The 20,190-nt window shown below is 40.3% G+C and overlaps 1 protein-coding gene across 2 annotated transcripts; it reads right to left on the reverse strand.

Moving 5' to 3' along the window:
- Positions 1 to 4,827: 4,827 nt before the first annotated feature.
- On the reverse strand, positions 4,828 to 14,734 carry verm (LDLa and CE4_CDA_like_1 domain-containing protein vermiform). Of its 2 annotated transcripts, none has more exons than XM_076537632.1 (6): positions 14,597 to 14,734; positions 12,740 to 12,872; positions 11,425 to 11,537; positions 7,517 to 7,666; positions 6,493 to 7,415; positions 4,828 to 6,024 (listed from the first exon to the last, which is right to left on the reverse strand). In XM_076537632.1, exons 1-6 carry the CDS (start codon positions 14,673 to 14,675, stop codon positions 5,791 to 5,793), a joined length of 1,632 nt encoding a protein of 543 aa, XP_076393747.1. In that variant the 5' UTR covers positions 14,676 to 14,734; the 3' UTR covers positions 4,828 to 5,790. The 2 variants fall into 2 exon arrangements, with proteins under 2 accessions (XP_076393747.1, XP_003707797.1); XM_003707749.3 differs by lacking the exon at positions 11,425 to 11,537 and adding an exon at positions 11,607 to 11,737.
- Between the last annotated feature and the right edge of the window lie 5,456 nt (positions 14,735 to 20,190).

A 20,190-nucleotide genomic window follows, 5' to 3' on the forward strand; every position in this document is an offset into this window, starting at 1 on the left:
ACTCCCGACATATATTTATTATAATTAACGATAGCCTCTGGTTTATGTTTTATAACATTTTGTTTATTTCTCATTTCAGTCATGTTGTCCATGAACTCGGTAGTTATATAAAAAATATTCCGTTTATCGCGGAACTTCCCAATATGTACACCGTTACAAAATACCGATTTATTTTCTCCCTTCTTCAGTACAGCTGAAGTCAACTCTTTTGGGATTTCTTTCTTCCCTTTATTCAGAGTCCCTGTACAATAAGTGTTATGATTCAACAGTTTTACCGCTAAATCGTACGAATTATAGAAACTGTCCATATAAATACTGTGACCACATTGCAGCTTATTCTGAAACAATTTCAGTACAATTTTTTCTGCTTGAGTGGTACCTACTGCATCATCTCCAGCTTCTGAATGAACCTCAAGTTTTATAATTGTACCATCTGGTTCTGTTAGCATGTAGAACTTGATACCCTGTTTGTGGTATTCATTTTTAATAACCTGACGGATTATTGGTCTCTCCCTCCACAATAACATTGATTCAACCAACAAAAGTTCTTTACCAGGATAATAAATATTATTCATGGTATTGTTAAAGTGATCAATAATGAGACGTACTTTACATAGCTTATCATTAGATTCAACATTTTGTACATCAACAGGTAAGAAATGCAAACAGCGCAAGATCAACAGAAACCTGTTTCTAGACATGTAATTACTAAAGCAACAATAATTGAAAAGCCAATGTGTTTTCCAATAATCGTTCAACTTAGGTAATTGAACTGTTCCAGTGTGCAGAAGCAGAGCAACAAATGTTTTCAATTCTTCTATGGTAAGATCTTTCCAGGCCCTGACTCTTGAAGACTTTCTCATCTCTTGATGCAGAAGATGCTGAGCATACTCATTTGTGTATTTGACAATATCTGCGAAGAACTCATCTGTAAGTATCATTTGAAAAAACTTCAGTGGTTCACAGGGTGCTGGTATTGGTACCAACAAAGACTGTTGTTTTATGAATGGAACAGTTTGCATAGAGGAACTATCTGAAGACCAATGAGTTTCTATGTTAGAATTCGAATCTTGTGATTCATCTGCAGATAATTCGGAGCCGCAATCGTCGCTCTCGGACTCAGAATTTAATTTACAGTCACTCGAACTTGCAGATAAATCACTGTCACTGTCGTTCAATTCTGTTTTGCATAAATTAGCGATACTAGCTAAACTTTGCTTGCATTGTGACGAATTGCGCTTTCTTTTGCGGGAAACGCGCGATGGCCCAGGAACAGAATCCATTCTTATCTTTCCGTATTTTCGATTTTAAGCTGGCGGGAGGCTACGAAACAAACGGCTCTCTTTGTGAAACACTGAGAAAATACTGACGCTTCGAAACGTTATACATATTGGGGTAAAACGAGCTCGCCTGACCGGACATTTGATGTTGACGATCGAGCACGCGATATCGCGTGACCGCCACTCGAATAGACCGTAGGATTCCCCTTGGCTGGAAATACGGGTAGAGGAGGGGACTTCCACCACTTGTCTTCTTTTCGTTGAACTTAACCTAAACCCGCGTGAGGAACAAGGATGAACAGGGCCGCATTTACCATAAATAGCATTAAATCGTAGATGGGGCCTCACTTTCTGGGACCACATCTTGAAACATCACTTCATTATTTCCAAGGACATTAAAAATAGTCAATTAGGAATCTAATGGAATAGATGAAGGACCTCATGCGGTGAAACTAAGAAACTTCTGAACAAAGATTAGCGATAGACAAAGGCTGCAGCAATTTTGGTTTAAAAAATGTAAGTCGATGGAAAGATAGAAGTATGGTAGAGCGGATTTGTTCTTTCGGGGCCTAATAACGATGTGCTGGAAGCTTTCAAAGTATAAATGCGATCCTGAGGATGAATAAAACCGATGGTTACCGTCCGTACTCTTCTCTCTCCCCTAATCGAGCGACTGTTGCACGCAATCGCTGCTTATCATTAATAATCATGCACGCGATATCGCGTGATCAACGACAACTATGTTAGTGTTAGAATGTGAAAATCAAAGGCATAGAAAAGCGCGGTTAGTGACCCTACAACGGTGTTCACAAAATTATCAAAGTAAAGAACGAAATATTCTTGTATAACTAAACTTTATACTTAAATCAATATGTAAATAAAGTAATTTAGGAATCTAATTTAACAAGGAACATATAAAAAGCAATAATTTATTGTAATATAGTTATTACATGAAAGGGAAAGAATTTTGAGAGGATCATTTTCGAGTTATCAAAATTCAAATATTCGCGCGTCGAAGCGGAGCACTAAAGAAACATATATTTCTATTTTTTCGTAAAATAACGCAATCTCATGGCGTGTAGGCGGTTGCAAATCATTCTAAGCCTTCTATAACATAAGAAAAATGGCATTAGGGCAAGCTGTAAGCGCTATATTCGAAAATCAGAAAAACGTGCATTTCATGGACCAAAAAAAAGCCGGCCACCTAGCGGTGAAAGTTGGAACTACAAAAATAGAAAATCTGGATTTTCTCGAAAACTAAGGACTTTTCCGAAATTCTGAGATATACAAATTGTTCCTTATCGCCTACGGAATCGAATGAGTACTTCCATAGCCCTCTACGACCTTTATTAAAGAAATTAGAAAAATAGCCCATTTCATGGACCAAAAAATTGCCGTCCATCTAGCGGTGAAAGTTGGAACTACAAAAATAGAAAATCTCGATTTTCTCGAAAACTAGGAACTTTTCCGAAATTGTGAGATATACAAATTGTTCCTTATAGCCTACGGAATCGAATGAGTGCTTCCATAGCCCTCTAGGACCCTTATTAAGGAAAATAGAAAAATAGCCCATTTCATGGACTAAAAAATTGCCGTCCATCTAGCGGCGAAAGTTGGAACTAATCGAAAAAGTCCATGAATTACACCTTTTTCCTAATTTCGCTATTAATAGTGCTAGCGTGTTATAATGGTATTCGTTCGATTCCGTAGGCGACAAGGAACAATTTGTATATCTCAGAATTTCGGAAAAGTTCTTAGTTTTCGAGAAAATTGAGATTTTCTATTTTTGTAGTTCCAACTTTCACCGCTAGATGGACGGCAATTTTTTGGTCCATGAAATGGGCTATTTTTCTATTTTCTTTAATAATGGCCCTATCAGGATATAATTATATTCGTTCGATTCCTTAGGCCACAAGGAACAATTTGTATATCTCAGAATTTTGAAAAAGTCCCTAGTTTTCGAGAAAATCGAGATTTTCTATTTTTGTAGTTCCAACTTTCACCGCTAGATGGACGCCAATTTTTTGGTCCATGAAACGGGCTATTTTTCTAATTTCTTTAATAAGGGTCGTAGAGGGCTATGAAAGTACTCATTCGATTCCGTAGGCGATAAGGAACAATTTGTATATCTCAGAATTTCGGAAAAGTCCCTAGTTTTCGAGAAAATTGAAATTTTAGTTTTTCGTAGTTCCGCCACCCGCCGCTAGATGGCGCCACCTGTACCGTTTTCGACCGAATTCGACAAAAATCGATTTTCTGGCTTTATTAGGCATCAAAACGCATCAAACCCTTATAGAAATTTGTTTCTAAATGCCTCGGGAACAATACTACGTCGTCAAAGTGCCGAAATATTGCACTTTTTATGCGCAGTAGAATTGCTTATGCGGCTCATGTACGTATCGAATATGTGTTTCGTTAGTTCCTCCGTTCACCGCTATATGGTGCCACCTGTACAGTTTTGGAAAAAATCTGTAGGTACTAATGAAACTCTATATTACAGGTGGCGCCGCCTAGTGGCGGAAATCAAAACTAACGAAGGAGGTGTCAGAAATGAGTGTAGTTCACCCCGTTCGCCGGAGAGATGGCGCCACTAGTTCTATTTTTTTACCGGCCCTAATTAAAATTGATTTTTTGCCTTAATTAATGCTATTATTGCATGAAATTACATCGGAAATTAATACTAAATAATTTTAGAATGTCTTGAATGTATTAATAAACCAGGAAAGTCAATAAATGCAGAAATTATAAGTGTTTTATTAGTACCTACTTTGCAGCACGATTAGCGCTATTCTCTATCGGCGCCAGCGAAATGAATTTTGAAATTAATATAACAATGTAGCTTCGGAATAAAAGTATCTAATGCAAATATACATTAGAAACTTAAGTGACGGAAATAGTTCTTTTAGGAATCCAGTAACGAAAGTTTGTCCTTGAGTTTTAGTGGATGAAAGTGCATGGAATTTTGCCGAGTCGATTGAAAAAGAATGTCGTCCGAAATCGAAAGGTGCCTTCGGGCAACAAATTAGCGAGTGGACAAGTCAGCAATGACATTTTACGACCTTAAGCCTGGCGCCTACCGATGACTTTCAAGGCTGCGAAGTAACAACACCTGAATAACGAATCCTGCGGCCAGGATTAACACGTCTCTTCGTTCGAAAGTTTTCGAAATTTGCTTCTCCGCGTTGCACGCTCTTGAAAATTCTCCGTTCTTTTTTCACTGCGTCGAAAGGTTAAAAGAATCATACCTGTGACATTTCGTAGTTTCCTCCTTCCTTCGTGAACAATCGTCACGTAATGAACCGTGATTTATGATGATTGTATATTGTAAAATTAAAAATTGATATTCCCTCACACATGTTCAGATTTTGTAAATTGATTGATTATATAATTAATTTTATTTTGCAACTTCCATCAAATTCTCACCTTATGCAATGTGGCAGCTTCCATGATTATAAATTTAATTATTCAAAAAAATTTTGAGTAATAACGTACCCATTTTGCAATATAACTTAATAAAATAAGGAGAAGGGAAAGTAAAAAGTATGTGTTAATTTTTCGAAAAACATTTATTGCGAAACACCTTCATCAGGACTCTAAAAAACATATTTCTTAATTAATCTCACGCGTCTCTTAAGCGCTAACATAAATCAAAAGGTGTGTTTGTGAACGGCGATCGGCGAAGGCACGAAATTGATCGATCCTTCGTCAGGACATGTGCATAACGAACCGCAGAAGAAAGGGATAAGGATCAGGAGGGCAAGGACACGGTGTTTATGTACAAGTTGAATCAATTTGTAAAGGACACGTCCACCTTTCACCGTGGAGGACCTATACTCGCTCGTAGAAAACGTTTCGCGAACATCTACCTACAGAATCCTATGACATCGTTAACATTCCGACGACACATTCTATCGTACAGTAATTCATTCTCGATAACATCAAGTATCATTCTTTCCAATTCCGAACAGCTTACCTACTCTTCGACTCGTGAATATTCAACAATGCAGAGCATGAAATAGAAATGCGGAGGTCACCATTGCCACGGTAAAACTTTACCGATTTAATTTAAGAACGATTAATCAATAAGTTTTCCCTGATATATAAAATATTCGCATAAAAGATCCGGTGTTCACGTATAAAATAGTGTTTTTATTTTGTACGAGTACCTAACTTTCAAAAGTACACTACTTGTATATAAATATAAAATAGTATTTCTATTCTCAGAGAGATCTTCAATGTTCTCTCGAGCAGCCATTTTGATTCCTACAGAGATTCAACAATCTCTAATTTCGAAATAGATTTACCATAAATTTCTATAAAAATATATTTTCTACAAACAACGCGACCGATGTTAACTAATTCGATTCAGTCTGCAGTTAATCGTTTCTGTTCGCGAAACGTTCTTGGCGCGATATTTTGACGCGTGCTCCTCAAGAAAATCGCGCCTCGATCAGGTTCGTTTCCTTGAAGACACGCGCCAGTCGATCGACAGATTTCTCTGATGGATCGCTCATTTGTTCGCGGTAAAGCCGTCACCGGTTGGGTCTAACAACCAGGGGTAATAATTCGGGCACTCCATGCAGGTGAACAAACGGAGGGTTTCACCGGGGAGTTCCCTGGTGGTCAAAGGACACGCATTAGGAAGGGAACAGTACGGTTGTCCCTTCTCGTCACAGGTCTCCTTCCAATCCTGGAAATCCCTCAAAGCTGATAATTCGGTCGGCGTTTGCATCCATTTGATTACCTGCGAAATGTTAAGCAATATATTTCTGAAACCATCATAATGTTCAATTAAAAGCTCAGTAATTTCTGCGTTCGGATATAAAGATACTCAGAGGCGGGGAAATTGCTGGTATGTCTAGATTGAAAACGGGAAACGAATCAAGGTAAATCGAAATAAAAACAAGCCTGAGAGGAACATTGCTGCGGCGAGATTGGAAACGAGAGATAAATTGAAATAAGGTGACCCGTGGTTCACAGGCTCGGAAAATAGCTTCCTTCTCTTTTTTCTGATAAAAACGACAGGTACTGATTGCTGTATTCTGCTGTGTCGCGATGAAATAACAAATTATCGATTTGTCTAAGTATGAGGAAATATTGTCTCGAAGATTTTTTTCTGTTTGACCTGATTCAATAATTAACGTAAGGGTCAATCTACTCTACTAGTAGCTATCAGTATGTCATCTTTTCATCCTATAACTATGACACTTACCTGGACCATGGTAACGAAGTACACGTCACTCCTAGCGAGCATCTCTTCAATAAACTTGATCAGCTCCTCCCTGTACTCCTTCTTGCTCTTCAACCACGAGGCATGGAAATGCAGACCCAGAGGTGCCCTGTTGCTGTTGAAGTGTCTGTTGAAGTTGTGTCTGAGCAGCCTGGCGAACTGTTCACCCGTCTGGATGTTGGAGCAGGAGTCGACCATGTGGCAACCAGGCAGGGACTCGTCGAACGTCGGATCGTCTCTTCTGTCCAGTTCGTTCATCACCATCTCCCAAACAGGATGGGACCTTGACGGACAGTTTCCACCGTTTCCGTTGCACTTGTGCGGCATTCTGAAGTAGAGGGTGTACGGCCAGATGGGTACACGGCCCAGGGACGCGGTGATGGAGGCGTCGTAGACGAAGAACTGGTCGGCCATCATCTCGAATTGCTTGTTACCACCTACGCGGAGGTACGGAGCCCTCATTCCGATGATGGAGCCGTCGGTGATGTTGGCGAAACGCTCGATGATCAACCTGGCACCCGCCATCTCCGCTAACCAGTCGTCGTAGCTACCCTGGGTCCAGTACTGCGGGTCATCCTTGTGGGTCAGGGAGAACACAGCGATCTCGTGGCCTCTTCTGTGCAGATCTTGCACGGCAGAGTAGTTGGTGTACTTGTGGGACACGAAGAAGGTACCCCTGATCTGACAGCCGTTGGGATTCTGACGTTGGCCGTTGAAGATCTCCTCGTACAGGTCGATGTTGTCGACGTTCACGGCTCCGTTGAAGGTTATGGTGATCATCTGAGGCACCTGGGAGGGCTCGATGTTACCAGGAATCCTGGTACCGTCGGCGGAGCAGTAGCAGTCGGGGAGGACGCACTGGGTAGGGTCGCAATCTGGTGCGCGATTGGGGTCTGTTTCCACGGCTGCGATAATAAGGTAACGGGTCAATTATCCAACTCAAAGTGTTTTGTCAATGCAATTGGATCGAGTCAGAGTCTTGTGAGAAAATGCAATTACAACTTACTGCAGGCATTCTCGTCGGATTCGTCCTTGCAGTCCGGTTTACCGTTGCAGAAGAGCTCCTTGTCTACGCATTCGCCGTTACCGCACGACAATTTTCCCTCGGGGCAGACGGGTTCGTCGGTCCTCAAGATGGGCAAGACCTTACGTGGCTCTGTAAACGTAATCCTCGTTAAATGGACTGCCGTCTTAGGTCCTTGTGTATTTCTCCCAACGGTGTTTAGCTGCAAACTCTACTTTTACTTCGCCCAACTCTATGTACTGGGATTGGTACACGTGCAGCGGCGTAGGGATACGATTCTACGTCGATTCTTTTCGTTTTAACCCTTTCGTTGCTCGTTTCATTGACAAATTTTTAGTTTTGCTAATAGTTGTTTATTATTGAGGGCGTCGACTGCCATGGTTGCCGTCGTTAAGTGTTCCAACCTTGATACAAGTTCATCTCGAAAAAGAAAGTTCCCCAGTAATTGCCTTTTCTCTTCAAGAATTTCTTTTTAAATAAATCACGTCGACCGAGATTGGCAATAAATTATAAGGAGATGTCGATAGAAAGTCAAGGTTAACCCGCCGTCTTAATAAACCAATACCCAGATTTATACCATGTTTTATTGAGTCCTTGTTCGCAACGAAAGGGTTAAGAATAACAAATTTGTTACATCAATAATCCTCCTCGAGGAGGGCCGCAGGCAGTTACTGTGCTAAATTAATGTCACCCAAGTCCAAAGCCAACTCAAACATTACTGTATCAAAGTAAATATATGTTCTAGGGCCAGTTATGAATTTGCTGTATTACCTGTGTCAAATTTATATACACACGAAATATTTACATGTGTAAGAGTATCTTTTTTAGATGATATTACATGATCACGAAAGTACCAAAATATGAAAGTATGATCTTCAGCACAGATTTTCCTACGCCACTGCCTTTATCCCATACAAACGAACCAGCCTTTTCCTCGTGTTCTTTTATCAACGTTTCTCGTGTCCTTCGTACAAGGAATTTTCCTCTGTCATCGACCTGCGACCGTAGGCAAATCGCCAAAAAAGTGACACGATGGTAACCGGGAGGTTTTTCCTCCCGTTTCGCAATCGGGAGAACAAGAGACAAAGAAGTATCCTCAAATGTCTAAAAAATGCAAGACCTAAGTATCTAGATAAAATCTTAGAGCCTACAAAAGTTGTTTGGACAATAAAGAGGAGTTCGAGAGTGTAACTGATCGATTTGACAAGGTATGCAGCCATCGGTGTCACCATCGTTTGTTTAGCTCGCAACGACTCGCACGCAGAAATGGTTTTATTGCTCGTGAAGACATAGACACACTTGCGAATGAGAGAATAGATGGTACAGTGATGGACGTTGCGAAAGGCGAGAACAGAAAAGGCGATAGCACAGAAATAAAAAAAAAGAGATGGGTCCAGTCACGATCCGGTGCGAGAGATAGAATCAAAGTGATCGAACACGCGTGAGTGAGAAAGAATGTAGTGTGGATAGAATGCTCTGATTTAATTCGATACAATTGAAACTTTGTAACAAAATGAGCGATTTCGCAACGAACGTTGTATAACGCTGTTTATGTATAATATTGCATAATTCTGACAATGCACGTGTAATTCTATTAGATTGTTGCGTATCAAATGGACGATTATGAAACGTAGAATGTCCGACATGATCTGATGACATGACAGTGTCACAAAATGGCGCCAGTATCAATTTGAAATTACTCGAGAAGAGATATTTAGTCTAACATTGTCACAAAATAAAAAGAAACGCAATGCATATTTCATAAAGCAGTCGCACATAATTTCCTTTCCCTCTACGACCGAAGATTACATAATATCGAAAGGTCGATTTCGTCCAGTGTTACTACGATTAAAAAAAAATCCTTACAATTCTCCGAATGTCTCCACATAAAAATCCCTCATCGCGATGTTAAATTTCAAATCGTTTTCCTAAAATCCCTCTGTTCGAAAATACCGCGAATGACAATATCCCTTTTCTTTTGTTCAATAGAAATTAATTAAATCAGAGCAACGAGTACCACAAGAGGCAACAGAGAGGGCTTCGCTCGAACGGAAACAAAAGAATTCGACGAAAACACACGAGGTTGATGAAAAATGAAAGAAAAAAAAAAGATGTGAAAATAGCTAACGAGTCTAACTCGCAGATGAAACGAGGAGAGAGACTAGCTTCTCTTGCAAAAGAGAATTAATGATCGAACGCTACTCGCGCGCGGGTTTCGAGCGGTAAAAGCGAACGAGTCGACTAAATAACGAGGAGCACTTGTAAAGGAGGCCAGATCGTCGAAGCGAAACCGATCTGGACGCAGAAAGAGATAGGAAAAGAGACAGAAAGAGAGAAAAAGAGCAAGATCAGCGATCGAGAACGTGCTACCTCGTACCTGGAGCGATCGGGAACAGAAAGTAATCGTGTGTGTTCGGTACGTACTGGTGTTGGCTATGTGTGTTCGCATGAATTCTTACAAAGCTGAAAAGCCATTGCGTGCCAGAGCTGATTTCGAGATATTACCTACGTATTGAAGCGTGGCGTCGACGTTTCTCGTAGAGAAACTTCGATCGTGTCGCTTTAGGTTCCATTCATATTTTCGATATTAAAAAATATTGTAGAATAATATTTCATAATTCCGTCTTGCAACACTTACTTTAACAATAAATCGAGGGCTTTCAACAACTAAATCAAGCTCTGGAAACAATACTGTGGCACGCGATGTCGAATTAGCAAAGTGGAAAGCGCGTATTTTCACGGCGGTTAATCGCACAATGTAAATCGAGAAAAATAGAAAGATACTAACCCATATACCAGCACTGCTGTACATGATTCTTCGTGAAAAAATGGAGAGAAAAGTCCTTTACCGTTTCATAATCCACTGTAGCGTTTTCGAGATACAAACTACTGAGGCTGTGACGTTTGAAATTGGCGCTATTCGCGCACCGGAAGTCGGGATGAGCAAATCTATAATTGCTAATATCTCGAGAACGCAGCAACGGATCGAGAAGCGGTAAAGGACTTTTCGATTTATTTTTCCGCAAAGAATAGCTTTCATGCAAAACCTTCGTATAAAAATATACAAAGTTCTGAAACAAGAGAAGGTTTAACTGAGCAAATTATTGAAACCTGTCGGGGCTTAATGAGAAAGAAATAATTAGCTCATCTTGGCTGGTGTGCGGGTTAAAAGAGTGGCAAGTCGCACGAGCTTCTCGTCTCCCAAGCGTTCGCTCGTACTTTCGCTCAAAATCAAAACCAGTCTCTCAGTCGCGAATCGAAAGTGGCCAGACTGGAGATTACAGCGTCTCGAAAGTGACCCATGCATGTCTCGTGTGAGTGTGTCTACGCGTTAACGATGCGTTTTCACTGAAGGCGACACAGCGATATATTCGAGTATCAGACTTTGCGGAACTGTAGAAAGTATACTGGGAACTAATTTATAGATTGCAACATGTCTAATCAATTTTCGCATTAATTTTAAATACAGGTTTCGCGGAATTGAAGCAAGAGATCTTTTACACGAGAAAGTAAACTTGATTTTAAAATTCTAATCACGTTCTAAAATGTATCGGAGACGAGAAGGATCGTGGATGAGTATGCGACAGTGCGCGATAGTAGTAGTGCCAGGTTAGTACTAGCTTGAACAGTGCGTGCTACGTTGCGAGTCTACGAAGGAACCGTGCCTTCCGTTTCCTTGGGAACAACTTTCCTCGAAATCCTCGAGGATTCGAGGAAAATGCCAGATCATGGTTGTTTGCATCGGAAAATGGGTTTACTTCGCATGCACACCTCATAAGTACACACTTCCATTGCAAAAGAGACAAGAACTTTCTCGGACATTTTCCGATGCAAAGAACCGGAAACGGAAATAGTCGCATCGGTTCAGCCTGGTCGATACATCGACTTACTCTCGAGCTTGTCACAGTTGGTGACTTTACCCTTCCAGTCGCAGGTCTGTTTGTCCAAGTCAAAGGCCAGTCCGCTGGGGCACGTGATTTGCTTCAGGCCGGATTTCGTGCACCTGTTCGAGCCGGACAGAAAACAAACGGGGATCTCTTTAGTCATATTATGATCGATATTAATCGCTTACTCTCGAGTTGTTCGCAGTTCTTCACGTTCGTCTTCCAATCACACGTTTGTCGCTCGATGTCGAACGCCAGACCCGTTGGGCAGCGGACGGTCGCCAACCTCGTCACACCGATCTCGGTCGCTTTGTCGCATCTGAGATCAAGGTTTACCATTTTGTCCTTTTTCTATTGTTTCTTTTGTACATTAGTGTTTTGTGTACTCTGTGCTCTAGTAGTGTATAATAGTGAATATTCTTAAATAGTATACGCAAGGTGCAGGTGGTTGAAATGTACACATCCAAAATGCACATGTACACTAGTGCATAGTGCACGATCTAATGTATAAAGTGAATGTTCAACACTAGTGTATGTGTGAAGAAAAAAGTTACATAAAATTGTACAAAAATGTAGAAGGTTCGTATACGAACGCATAAAATCGTCACAGTGGCAAAACAACAGGAAAGAATGCAAGCGATCCAATTAAAAGTGAATGGTACAACCAGTTTGAAATATTTCTGGGAAAAGTGGAAGTATACTATAAACGTACAACAGGATCAGTGTTCCCGAGGATATTTTTGCCCGTTTGTCCTTGACGATGAAATACCTTGCTTGTTCAAGTGAGTCAGGATATTCCGTCTGTCGTCATCGGTTAGAAGGCGAGTCCTGTATCCGGTATCAGGCTCGCCTTGAACCTTCGAACGCGGAATTCGATCGCCATAGGTACCGAAGGAACTCATTTCATCTTTTCAATCTCCTCAACTTCTTTATGAATCGTTACCGTTAACTTCGCTAACAGAATCGTGTTCTCGGTGTGTGTCCTTCGAGGTTACTTTTACCTGGCCGAGAATCGATTACGGTTCGAAACGAATGTTATTTACGACGTCTTAGATTATCTCGATCGACCAAGAACAAGTATTTTGTTCGGCCGAATATCTATTCCAGGAAGATGACGCGATGTTTTGATAGTCGAGGAAACTTTTTGATAGTAAATCACTTTTTTCCTTAAATAACTTTCCGTTGAATAATTTTGAACATGCTTTTATATTTTTTTATCAACAGGGTGTTAGTCATAGAGCAGTAGATACTCGGATTGAGATACAATTTTGAAACAAAGATAAATGAAACTAAATCGTTTAATAAAATTTGGTTGAATTACCTTACGACGTCACGGCAGTCTCCTTCTACGCTCAACCGGAAGTACTCGTCTCCCGGCCTATCCTGGCACAGCTCTTCGGCATTCGCGTCGATTCCATCGGCTCCTTCATCGTCTTGTGCTCTAACCAGCGTTCCTGAACATTAGAAAACAACACTTACTGCAAGAATGAAGTAAAAAATAAATGCCTGAGCTTGAATGGAAGTATGCAAAAGACACAATGGTTGGTTATTGTTGAGCAAGAAATGCTATCTCGTTTGAAAGAAGGATTCCTGTTTCCACCACCCAACAATTATGTACTTTCTATCGTCGATTACATAAACTGCACGAGCGGTTTCTTAATGTGACCATACAAACAATCATTTTCTCCTAGAGGAATCTTTACGGAACGATTTGGAAACTTAGGGATTTGCTAATTACCTATTCGAAAGTTCTAAATTTCCCTCAACAGTGCATCAGTCCATATTTAGCAAAATAGATTCACCAACGTGTCTACAGAATTCCAAGAAGTCAATAATGAAAGGAATCCTGAAGAAAGTGTACGACAAATATCATGATTGTCGTACCAACGAAACAATCGGAAAACATAAATCGATAGATCGCGGTTGACATTTGGATAAAAAGGGCATGGAATCGTAGGTAGCGCGAAGAAACCGTGGAAAATGTCGCGATCGTACGGAGCCACGATCTCTCGAGATCGTAGACCGAACAAGTCGGGGTCAGTGAACCCCCGTAGAAGTAGAAAGTCTTGGAAATGTCAGGGCAAGGAGACGGGGGTGGTGGGGAGGGAAGCGTCAGTGGTTCTCTAAAGTGGGTTCCGTTCGACACCTCGTAATTGAGCGTGCCTCGATCGTGATCCATGATCGTGATCATCGTTTCCGGACAATCATGATGCCTATCTTCCTTCGTTAAACTTTCACGCTGTCTGACGACCTTAGAAATTTTTTCTTCACAGATTTTCGTTGGCTGAGGAAGTTTTTATTTAGAAAATTGTCATAGTTTTTTAATAACAATCCTAGTTTAGGACTTTCTTAATTGGAAAATTGAAGATCGAGGAGCTTTGATAACAATTATGAATCTGAAGTTTAAGTAGAGGAATATAGATGGAGACATTGTTTTTGATCAGTAGCAGCTGCTGTCAAGAAGCATTGAAATCACCAGAATCATGGCGACCAAACGTCTCCCAACTTGACAATTTCAGAAACAGCAAAAGATTTGTCTGCCTATTATACTATTTACAAAATACTCGCAAAAATTCAAAGTGAATCGATAACCTGTTGGAATATTTAACATAAAAAAATTAGAGATTGCATAATGCAAAGAGGTACCTTCAAGGCTTTAATTTCTCCTCAGAAAGATAGATGAAACAGAGAATCGAAATGGCGAATAAAAATACATCAAACGATCTTTAATGCTCGAAAGTTCTCACGCAATAGTCTGAACGTCGAAAACAGCTTTCACCGTCATTAACCTTTCGGAGAATCGAAACTTACCGACTACTACAGATGATGGTAAACAGATGATCATTTAGTTAATACAAAATTGCATTGACAACCCTCTAATTTCGATCATTCACGAAATTCGTTCAGAAAGATTGAAGTTTTATTCAAAGATCAAAATTTATAGCAACTGGTTTACAAAAGGTGTTCGACCCTTAAATGACGGGATAAACTAATTCAATTTAACTTAAATTAATTTGATTCTCATTGATCCAGAGAAGTATGACTGTGATTTCTGTAGAGTACGAAAATTTTTAAATTTGAACAAAGTTTTGTTCGAGACATGTCACCCGGTCCCGCCGTTCAAGGGTCAAATAGGTTCACGCAGCGGAAAGAGGATGAATCAGTGAAGAGTACTCACCGGCGAAGAGAAATAAGGATCCAAGAAGGAGCAGGTACTTCGACGACATCGTGGTCGTCGTTGTTGTCGTCGCCGTCATCGTCGTCGTCAGGACAAAGAGTGTCTGGACAAGCCGCGCCCTCTCGCCCCTCTATATGTGCACCACCACTCCTTCCTCTTCGTCGAAGGACTTTCACCATCCGGATAGTGCTGCCATCTTTTCCACGTCGTGAAATGCCCAACTACCGGTTACGTTTCTTCCGTTTTAATGTCGCGACAGATCTTCCATTTCGTTTCGATACTCCTCCACTTCTGCCCGAAGAAATCGTTAAAAACGCCATTACAATTCCTATAGAACTTCGTGACCCGAATGTCGAACAATTTGCTCTACTTTCATCGTTATTTGCATTTCTAATAACTTCTTTGGTGGGAACTAGAAAATGTTGGTGCGGAGATAACTTTCCAGAAGGGAGTTTGACTCCCTAGGCTTCTGAGGATCTTTTCTTCTTGGTATCTTTTCACCCTACGACCCACTTGAATTTTTCCTGTGTTCTTCTTGGAATCTAGTCAGGATTTTTTCAAGTTTCAAATTCTGCTTAAGATTTCTCCTCTAATCTCTCAGGTTCTTCTTGGAACCATAGAATGTCCTTAGGTTTTACTCCCACAGAATCGTTCTCCACAAACACATAACTTGTATCAATTAAAAATAAAATTGAATAATTTATAAATGTATAAAAAAATGGAAGAACCAGTTGTAGACAGTATGAATATTCGCAATATCTGGGTGAAGTTATTTAACTGTTACAAGAACCGCAATACAGAAGAAAGGAGATATAACAGAATAAAGTGTGAGCATCAAAACGCTTTTACTATCGAAAATGCGGTACAAAAAGACCTCGAACTTTCAAGGTCCTGGTTGATCGAGTGAAAACCCGCCTTACGGATGTTTTTTACGATACCCAACGAAGATATTGACGACCAGCAGGCGTTTTAAAACGTTCCACGAAAAGAGCGTTCGAGCTCGTAAAAGTTCCTGAAGAAAGTGGTATCATGGACGACCGTGATCAACTTTCCATGAAAATTCTTCGAGCAAAAAATTCTTTCTATTCACGAAACGTAAACCTTGGAGCTTATCCTCGGATACCAGGACTAAGTGTCGATTTTCGATAGAAGATGTGATCCAGTGACTTTTGGAATTTTTGGACTTTGGAATATTGGGATGTAATATAACTATTATTTATTAAAGGCCATAAGGCTAATTTCAATTTGACCTTTAGGATTGCTCAAAGTACTTAATGCCTGATCCTTGACAAAAGAAATTGTCGGATCAAATTATTCTCTCTCTTTTTTAAACGACATTATCGCGTGTACAGCTGTTACAAGTTCTGTAAAGCTACAGTCCAACAGAGTTATTTTCACCGGGAACGACGTCGATAACCTTTTACCGTGTAAACCGCAAATTTATTGAGCACCGTTGGGTGCATCCCGTTGAAGCTCAGAAATAAAACACGTTGTTGCGCAAAGCGTAAACGTTGACGTGTCGTTTAAGCAGACGAACAGAGAAATGGGAATTATTTTTCCTCCGGCAAACTTTAAAAGCCCGTAAATAATTCATGTATCCTTGTGCTGTCAGGATGATATGGAAAAAGTGAAATGGAATGATGTGGAAACAGGAAATAAAGGATTCTTTCGCAACGCTCCCTTGTGGATAAAAGATCAAAATGTACGAGCATGAACGAAATAGACGCGCAAATCGATAATCCTTTGTTCTCAGAATTAAATCGGAAAATTCTTCAAGGTAGATTATCCTTGAGATCGCTGACAGATATAATTCTTTGTTCTTTTCGTAGAATAGAAATTGAGGGTGGTCTAACGTGATTTATATTCATAATTCTTTCTCTTCTGAATCTCTTCATATTCCTATATCGCCAAAAGCTCATTTTTATAAAAATTCTATAATTATCGACCGCAATATTTTATCATCGTTCAACAAGATTATTCACGGTATCCAGCACAATGTCGTTATTAACCATTATCCGTATAACACGGTTCGCGTTATCGCAGAATTTACTACATCCCAGTAAATCCTGCACGAAGAAACGTGTCGAGATAAAATACGAAACACGGGGCACCATAGTCGAGCGATGGTGCGAGGTGTGCTGGATCGATTCTCGAACTACCATTATGGTGGTCGGTCTACGCAAATCTTCGCTTTCGCAATGGACTGTGTTTCATCGGGAACGATGCGTGCCACGAATTTTTGTATCGTTTTCACAGAAACTGTGAACGTCATCGACGAAAATCAACGTGAAACATTCAATTACCAATTGTTTGTGCAAGCTTTGACCAAACCGCTTTGCAAATCTCCTTTTGTTTCTGGCAACGTTTCGCGCTGATAAATATTTAACTACAGCGATTTAATTAAATTCGTGTACGATAATATGTGGGAAGCGATGTTGCGACACGGAGTTTTTGTTAGTTAGTTACTTTCTACATATTATTATATTCCACCTTGTGAACAAGTAGGAATAAAATGAGAAGTCAAATTTTTCATATGGACTAAACATTACGGTTTTTCGTTAGAATGAAAATTCAGCCAGTCGAGCGAGTAGAAAGGAAATCGATGAGGCAATCAAGAGATTAAAAAGGAAGAAATACTCGGCGCAGCCGTATACCACTGTTCGCGAAATGTTTCACGAACTGGAATGCGTTGCAAACACTAATGATGAAACACTTATATGCTAATCGCTCAAACGTCGAAGGAAATACGAGTGCAAACTAGATGCACGAAATTACGATCATCAATTAGAATTGCACTTCTACCGTACCATATATAACCCGCGAATAACGTATGGTGTACATACGTGTACCGCGTTGCGATCCATTCTTCAAAATAGCCGCCTAGAAAAGAGAAACAAAGAGCGGGTGATTCATGATCTCACGAAGGGAGCAAGTAGCATTTCCTATAAATCCAACAAAACTTCGTAACCACATTTAACCACGCTTAAATAAGGAAATGGCCGTTTCCTGATCGTTAATCACGAAACACGTGTTCACCCGTACGTGTCTATAAACGTTTCACTCACCTGGAAAACTGATCGTAAAAGTTCATTTATTTCGTGGTACTTGTTCTTCTCCGAATCATAATTTATATAAGAGGAAATATTATTTTAAAAAATAATCGATTAGAATTAATCACGAGTGCGTTAAATTGGAAGTGAAATTGTAAAGTTATTTTGTATTTATTAGGGTATTTTGTTGTTCGTATTATAATACTTGAGCAACAAGTCGAATATATTAGATTGCACGATAATACTGTTCCGAATCGCAGCCCTTGCATTGTGTCGAAGTTTTTCCAGTTATCTCTGTGAGAAGAGAATCTATTGTTACGCGTTTTGAAATTATAACTCGACACCATCGTTGGGTCCAAACAGAGTAGACGGTTCACAAATATAAGTACGAATCGATTAGATAAAAGCTGAAACAAAACTGAAGACACGACTTTCCAATATTTGCACTGGACGGAAATCAAATATTTCGGAGCAAGTTCGACTACACCGGCGTATATTATAGGGCAGATGAGATGTAACTACCGCGTATGTAGCTGATAAAAGGGGAGGTTCAATATTTCATAACGGGTGGATGGGAACGTGCAAATATATTGCTGTCGATGAAACGAGAATTTATATTTCGAGCTACGTGACCGAACCGATCGGACAAAATCGATAGACAAAAACAATAGACATTTCTAAATGATAGAAAATGAAGTGCTATGACCGACAAACGAGCACCATGTACCAATAACGAGTTGGTAATACAAATAACAATTATTATCATTTGCCATAATTGTACTATAATTACCATTTATCATTCTGTGAATTACTAGTACGTGTTTCTATCTCCTGAAAATTATAAGTGTGCAACATCGATCGGTGTTCCCTAACACGGTGATCCAGGAGGATCCAATGGCATTTCTAAGCACACTCTAAGCGGAGTCCTTGACGAGATGCGCTGGTCGGGATGCCAACGGGGGCACACGTTCACCATAGAATAAATAACGGGGTGCTGTTGGAAACCAGTTTTCGTAGTTCACCAGCTTGTGCGTGCAACGTGCCTTCGTCTTGTCGTTTCTTTTTCCCTCTTTCCCCTGGTGACCTATGCAGCCCAGGCGCCAGATATTATTATTTCTGTTGTTCGCTAACGAACGCTTGGATTCCTGTGCTCCAGGTTCCTTTCCCTCCTGGCCAATGGACAGTGCGATCGAAATTAAAGACTCGCTTCTACTTTACAGTCAATTCAGAGTTGTGGGGATTTCAGGTATCAATGTTCGAAGTTTGGGATGCTTAAAGATATTAACTTCTACATATTAGAAAGGTGTTAATGTAAAATAGATTCAATCGAAGATACCAAACTTTCGATTAAAACCGAAGAACTTCTCGATGTTGCAATCCGTATTACAAAATTCCAAACAAGATTTAAATAAAAATTGAATTTCTTCAGTCATCGAAGTCCAGGTTATAGAAAAGTATTTCGAAAGCCATCAGCGTAGATCGAAGAAAAGAAATCTCGTCGTCATCAAACTGCCATTCATCTGCATGATTTACGACGACCGTAGCTTCTATTAATCACCGACGAAGAAAAGATCGACACCTTTTTCTTGCGTGAAAGGAAACGCTGATAAGAATCGCGGGGAATCAAGATCATAAAGGACGGATCTAGTAAGAGGCTGTCGGTGGATCGATCCGGGATTTATTGATTGAGATCGCGAGTCGAAGACAGCCACGCATTCCGCGATGAAACGTGCGAGGATGGTTCAAGGAGAGGTTGCGATTGTAGAAAGCATGAAGGAAGAAGAAAAGAGCAAGAGTAAAAAGGTCTGTGGGTCACTGTGCTAACCGATTACGTAACCGTGTAACCTTCGCTGGTCGTAAACGTATTTTCTACGTTTTCCTCGTTCATCCAATTAATCACACGAGGAAATTCTGCATGAAATATTTCATCTTCGAATATTCCCAAATACCGAAAGCTTTAGAGTTACGTTCCACAATTACTCGATAATAAAATTTGACTTCAATTACGAGAAAACGCGAGGAAAAAGTATGGCAGAGGACGGGAAAGTTGGTGGCAGACGCGAAACAAGAGAAGCGAGGAGAAGTCGAAGTTTCGAAATACGAGATGCGCATAATTATGCTCGCCTACTTAGGTTGCATCGGGAATGCAACGTAAGTTCTTTGATTTTTCTGGCACGCCTTTCGATCGGCCTTTGTGAACCCTGCTGTGACTGCCTTTTATGGCTCATAACACGCTCGTGTTCCATCGCGCTGCATCGTTCGCCTGCTGCTTCTTCCATGCATCGACACGACTCTCGTGCTAATCACTGTAATTGCCATCGTTTCTGTGACGAATAGAAAATTGTCGCCTTTGTGACTCTTTTAGTGTCACTGAGAAATATGTACTTGTCATTGGTGATTAGAGTTGTGGATATTTCTAATCGGACCGACTGTGCGAAGACTTCATACACTTTGCAGTCCATGAAACATGTTATCTTGAATTTTAGAATATTGTAAGTAAATGTTGCATATATGAATTTGAAGCTTTTTAAGGGAAAGAGTGAG

This window comes from Megachile rotundata, chromosome 11, assembly GCF_050947335.1.
Source record: "Megachile rotundata isolate GNS110a chromosome 11, iyMegRotu1, whole genome shotgun sequence".
NCBI classification, from domain to species: Eukaryota; Metazoa; Arthropoda; class Insecta; order Hymenoptera; family Megachilidae; genus Megachile; species Megachile rotundata.

Bases quoted from the DNA above. Each gene is read 5' to 3' on its own strand.
- verm (XM_003707749.3), bottom strand. From the start codon at position 14,675: ATGACGGCGACGACAACAACGACGACCACGATGTCGTCGAAGTACCTG. The intron at 7,667-11,606 runs GTAAGCGATTAA...TTACGTTTACAG, and splicing joins GAACTGCGAACAACTCGAGA to AGCCACGTAAGGTCTTGCCC. The intron at 7,416-7,516 runs GTAAGTTGTAAT...TTATTATCGCAG, and splicing joins ATCCGACGAGAATGCCTGCA to CCGTGGAAACAGACCCCAAT.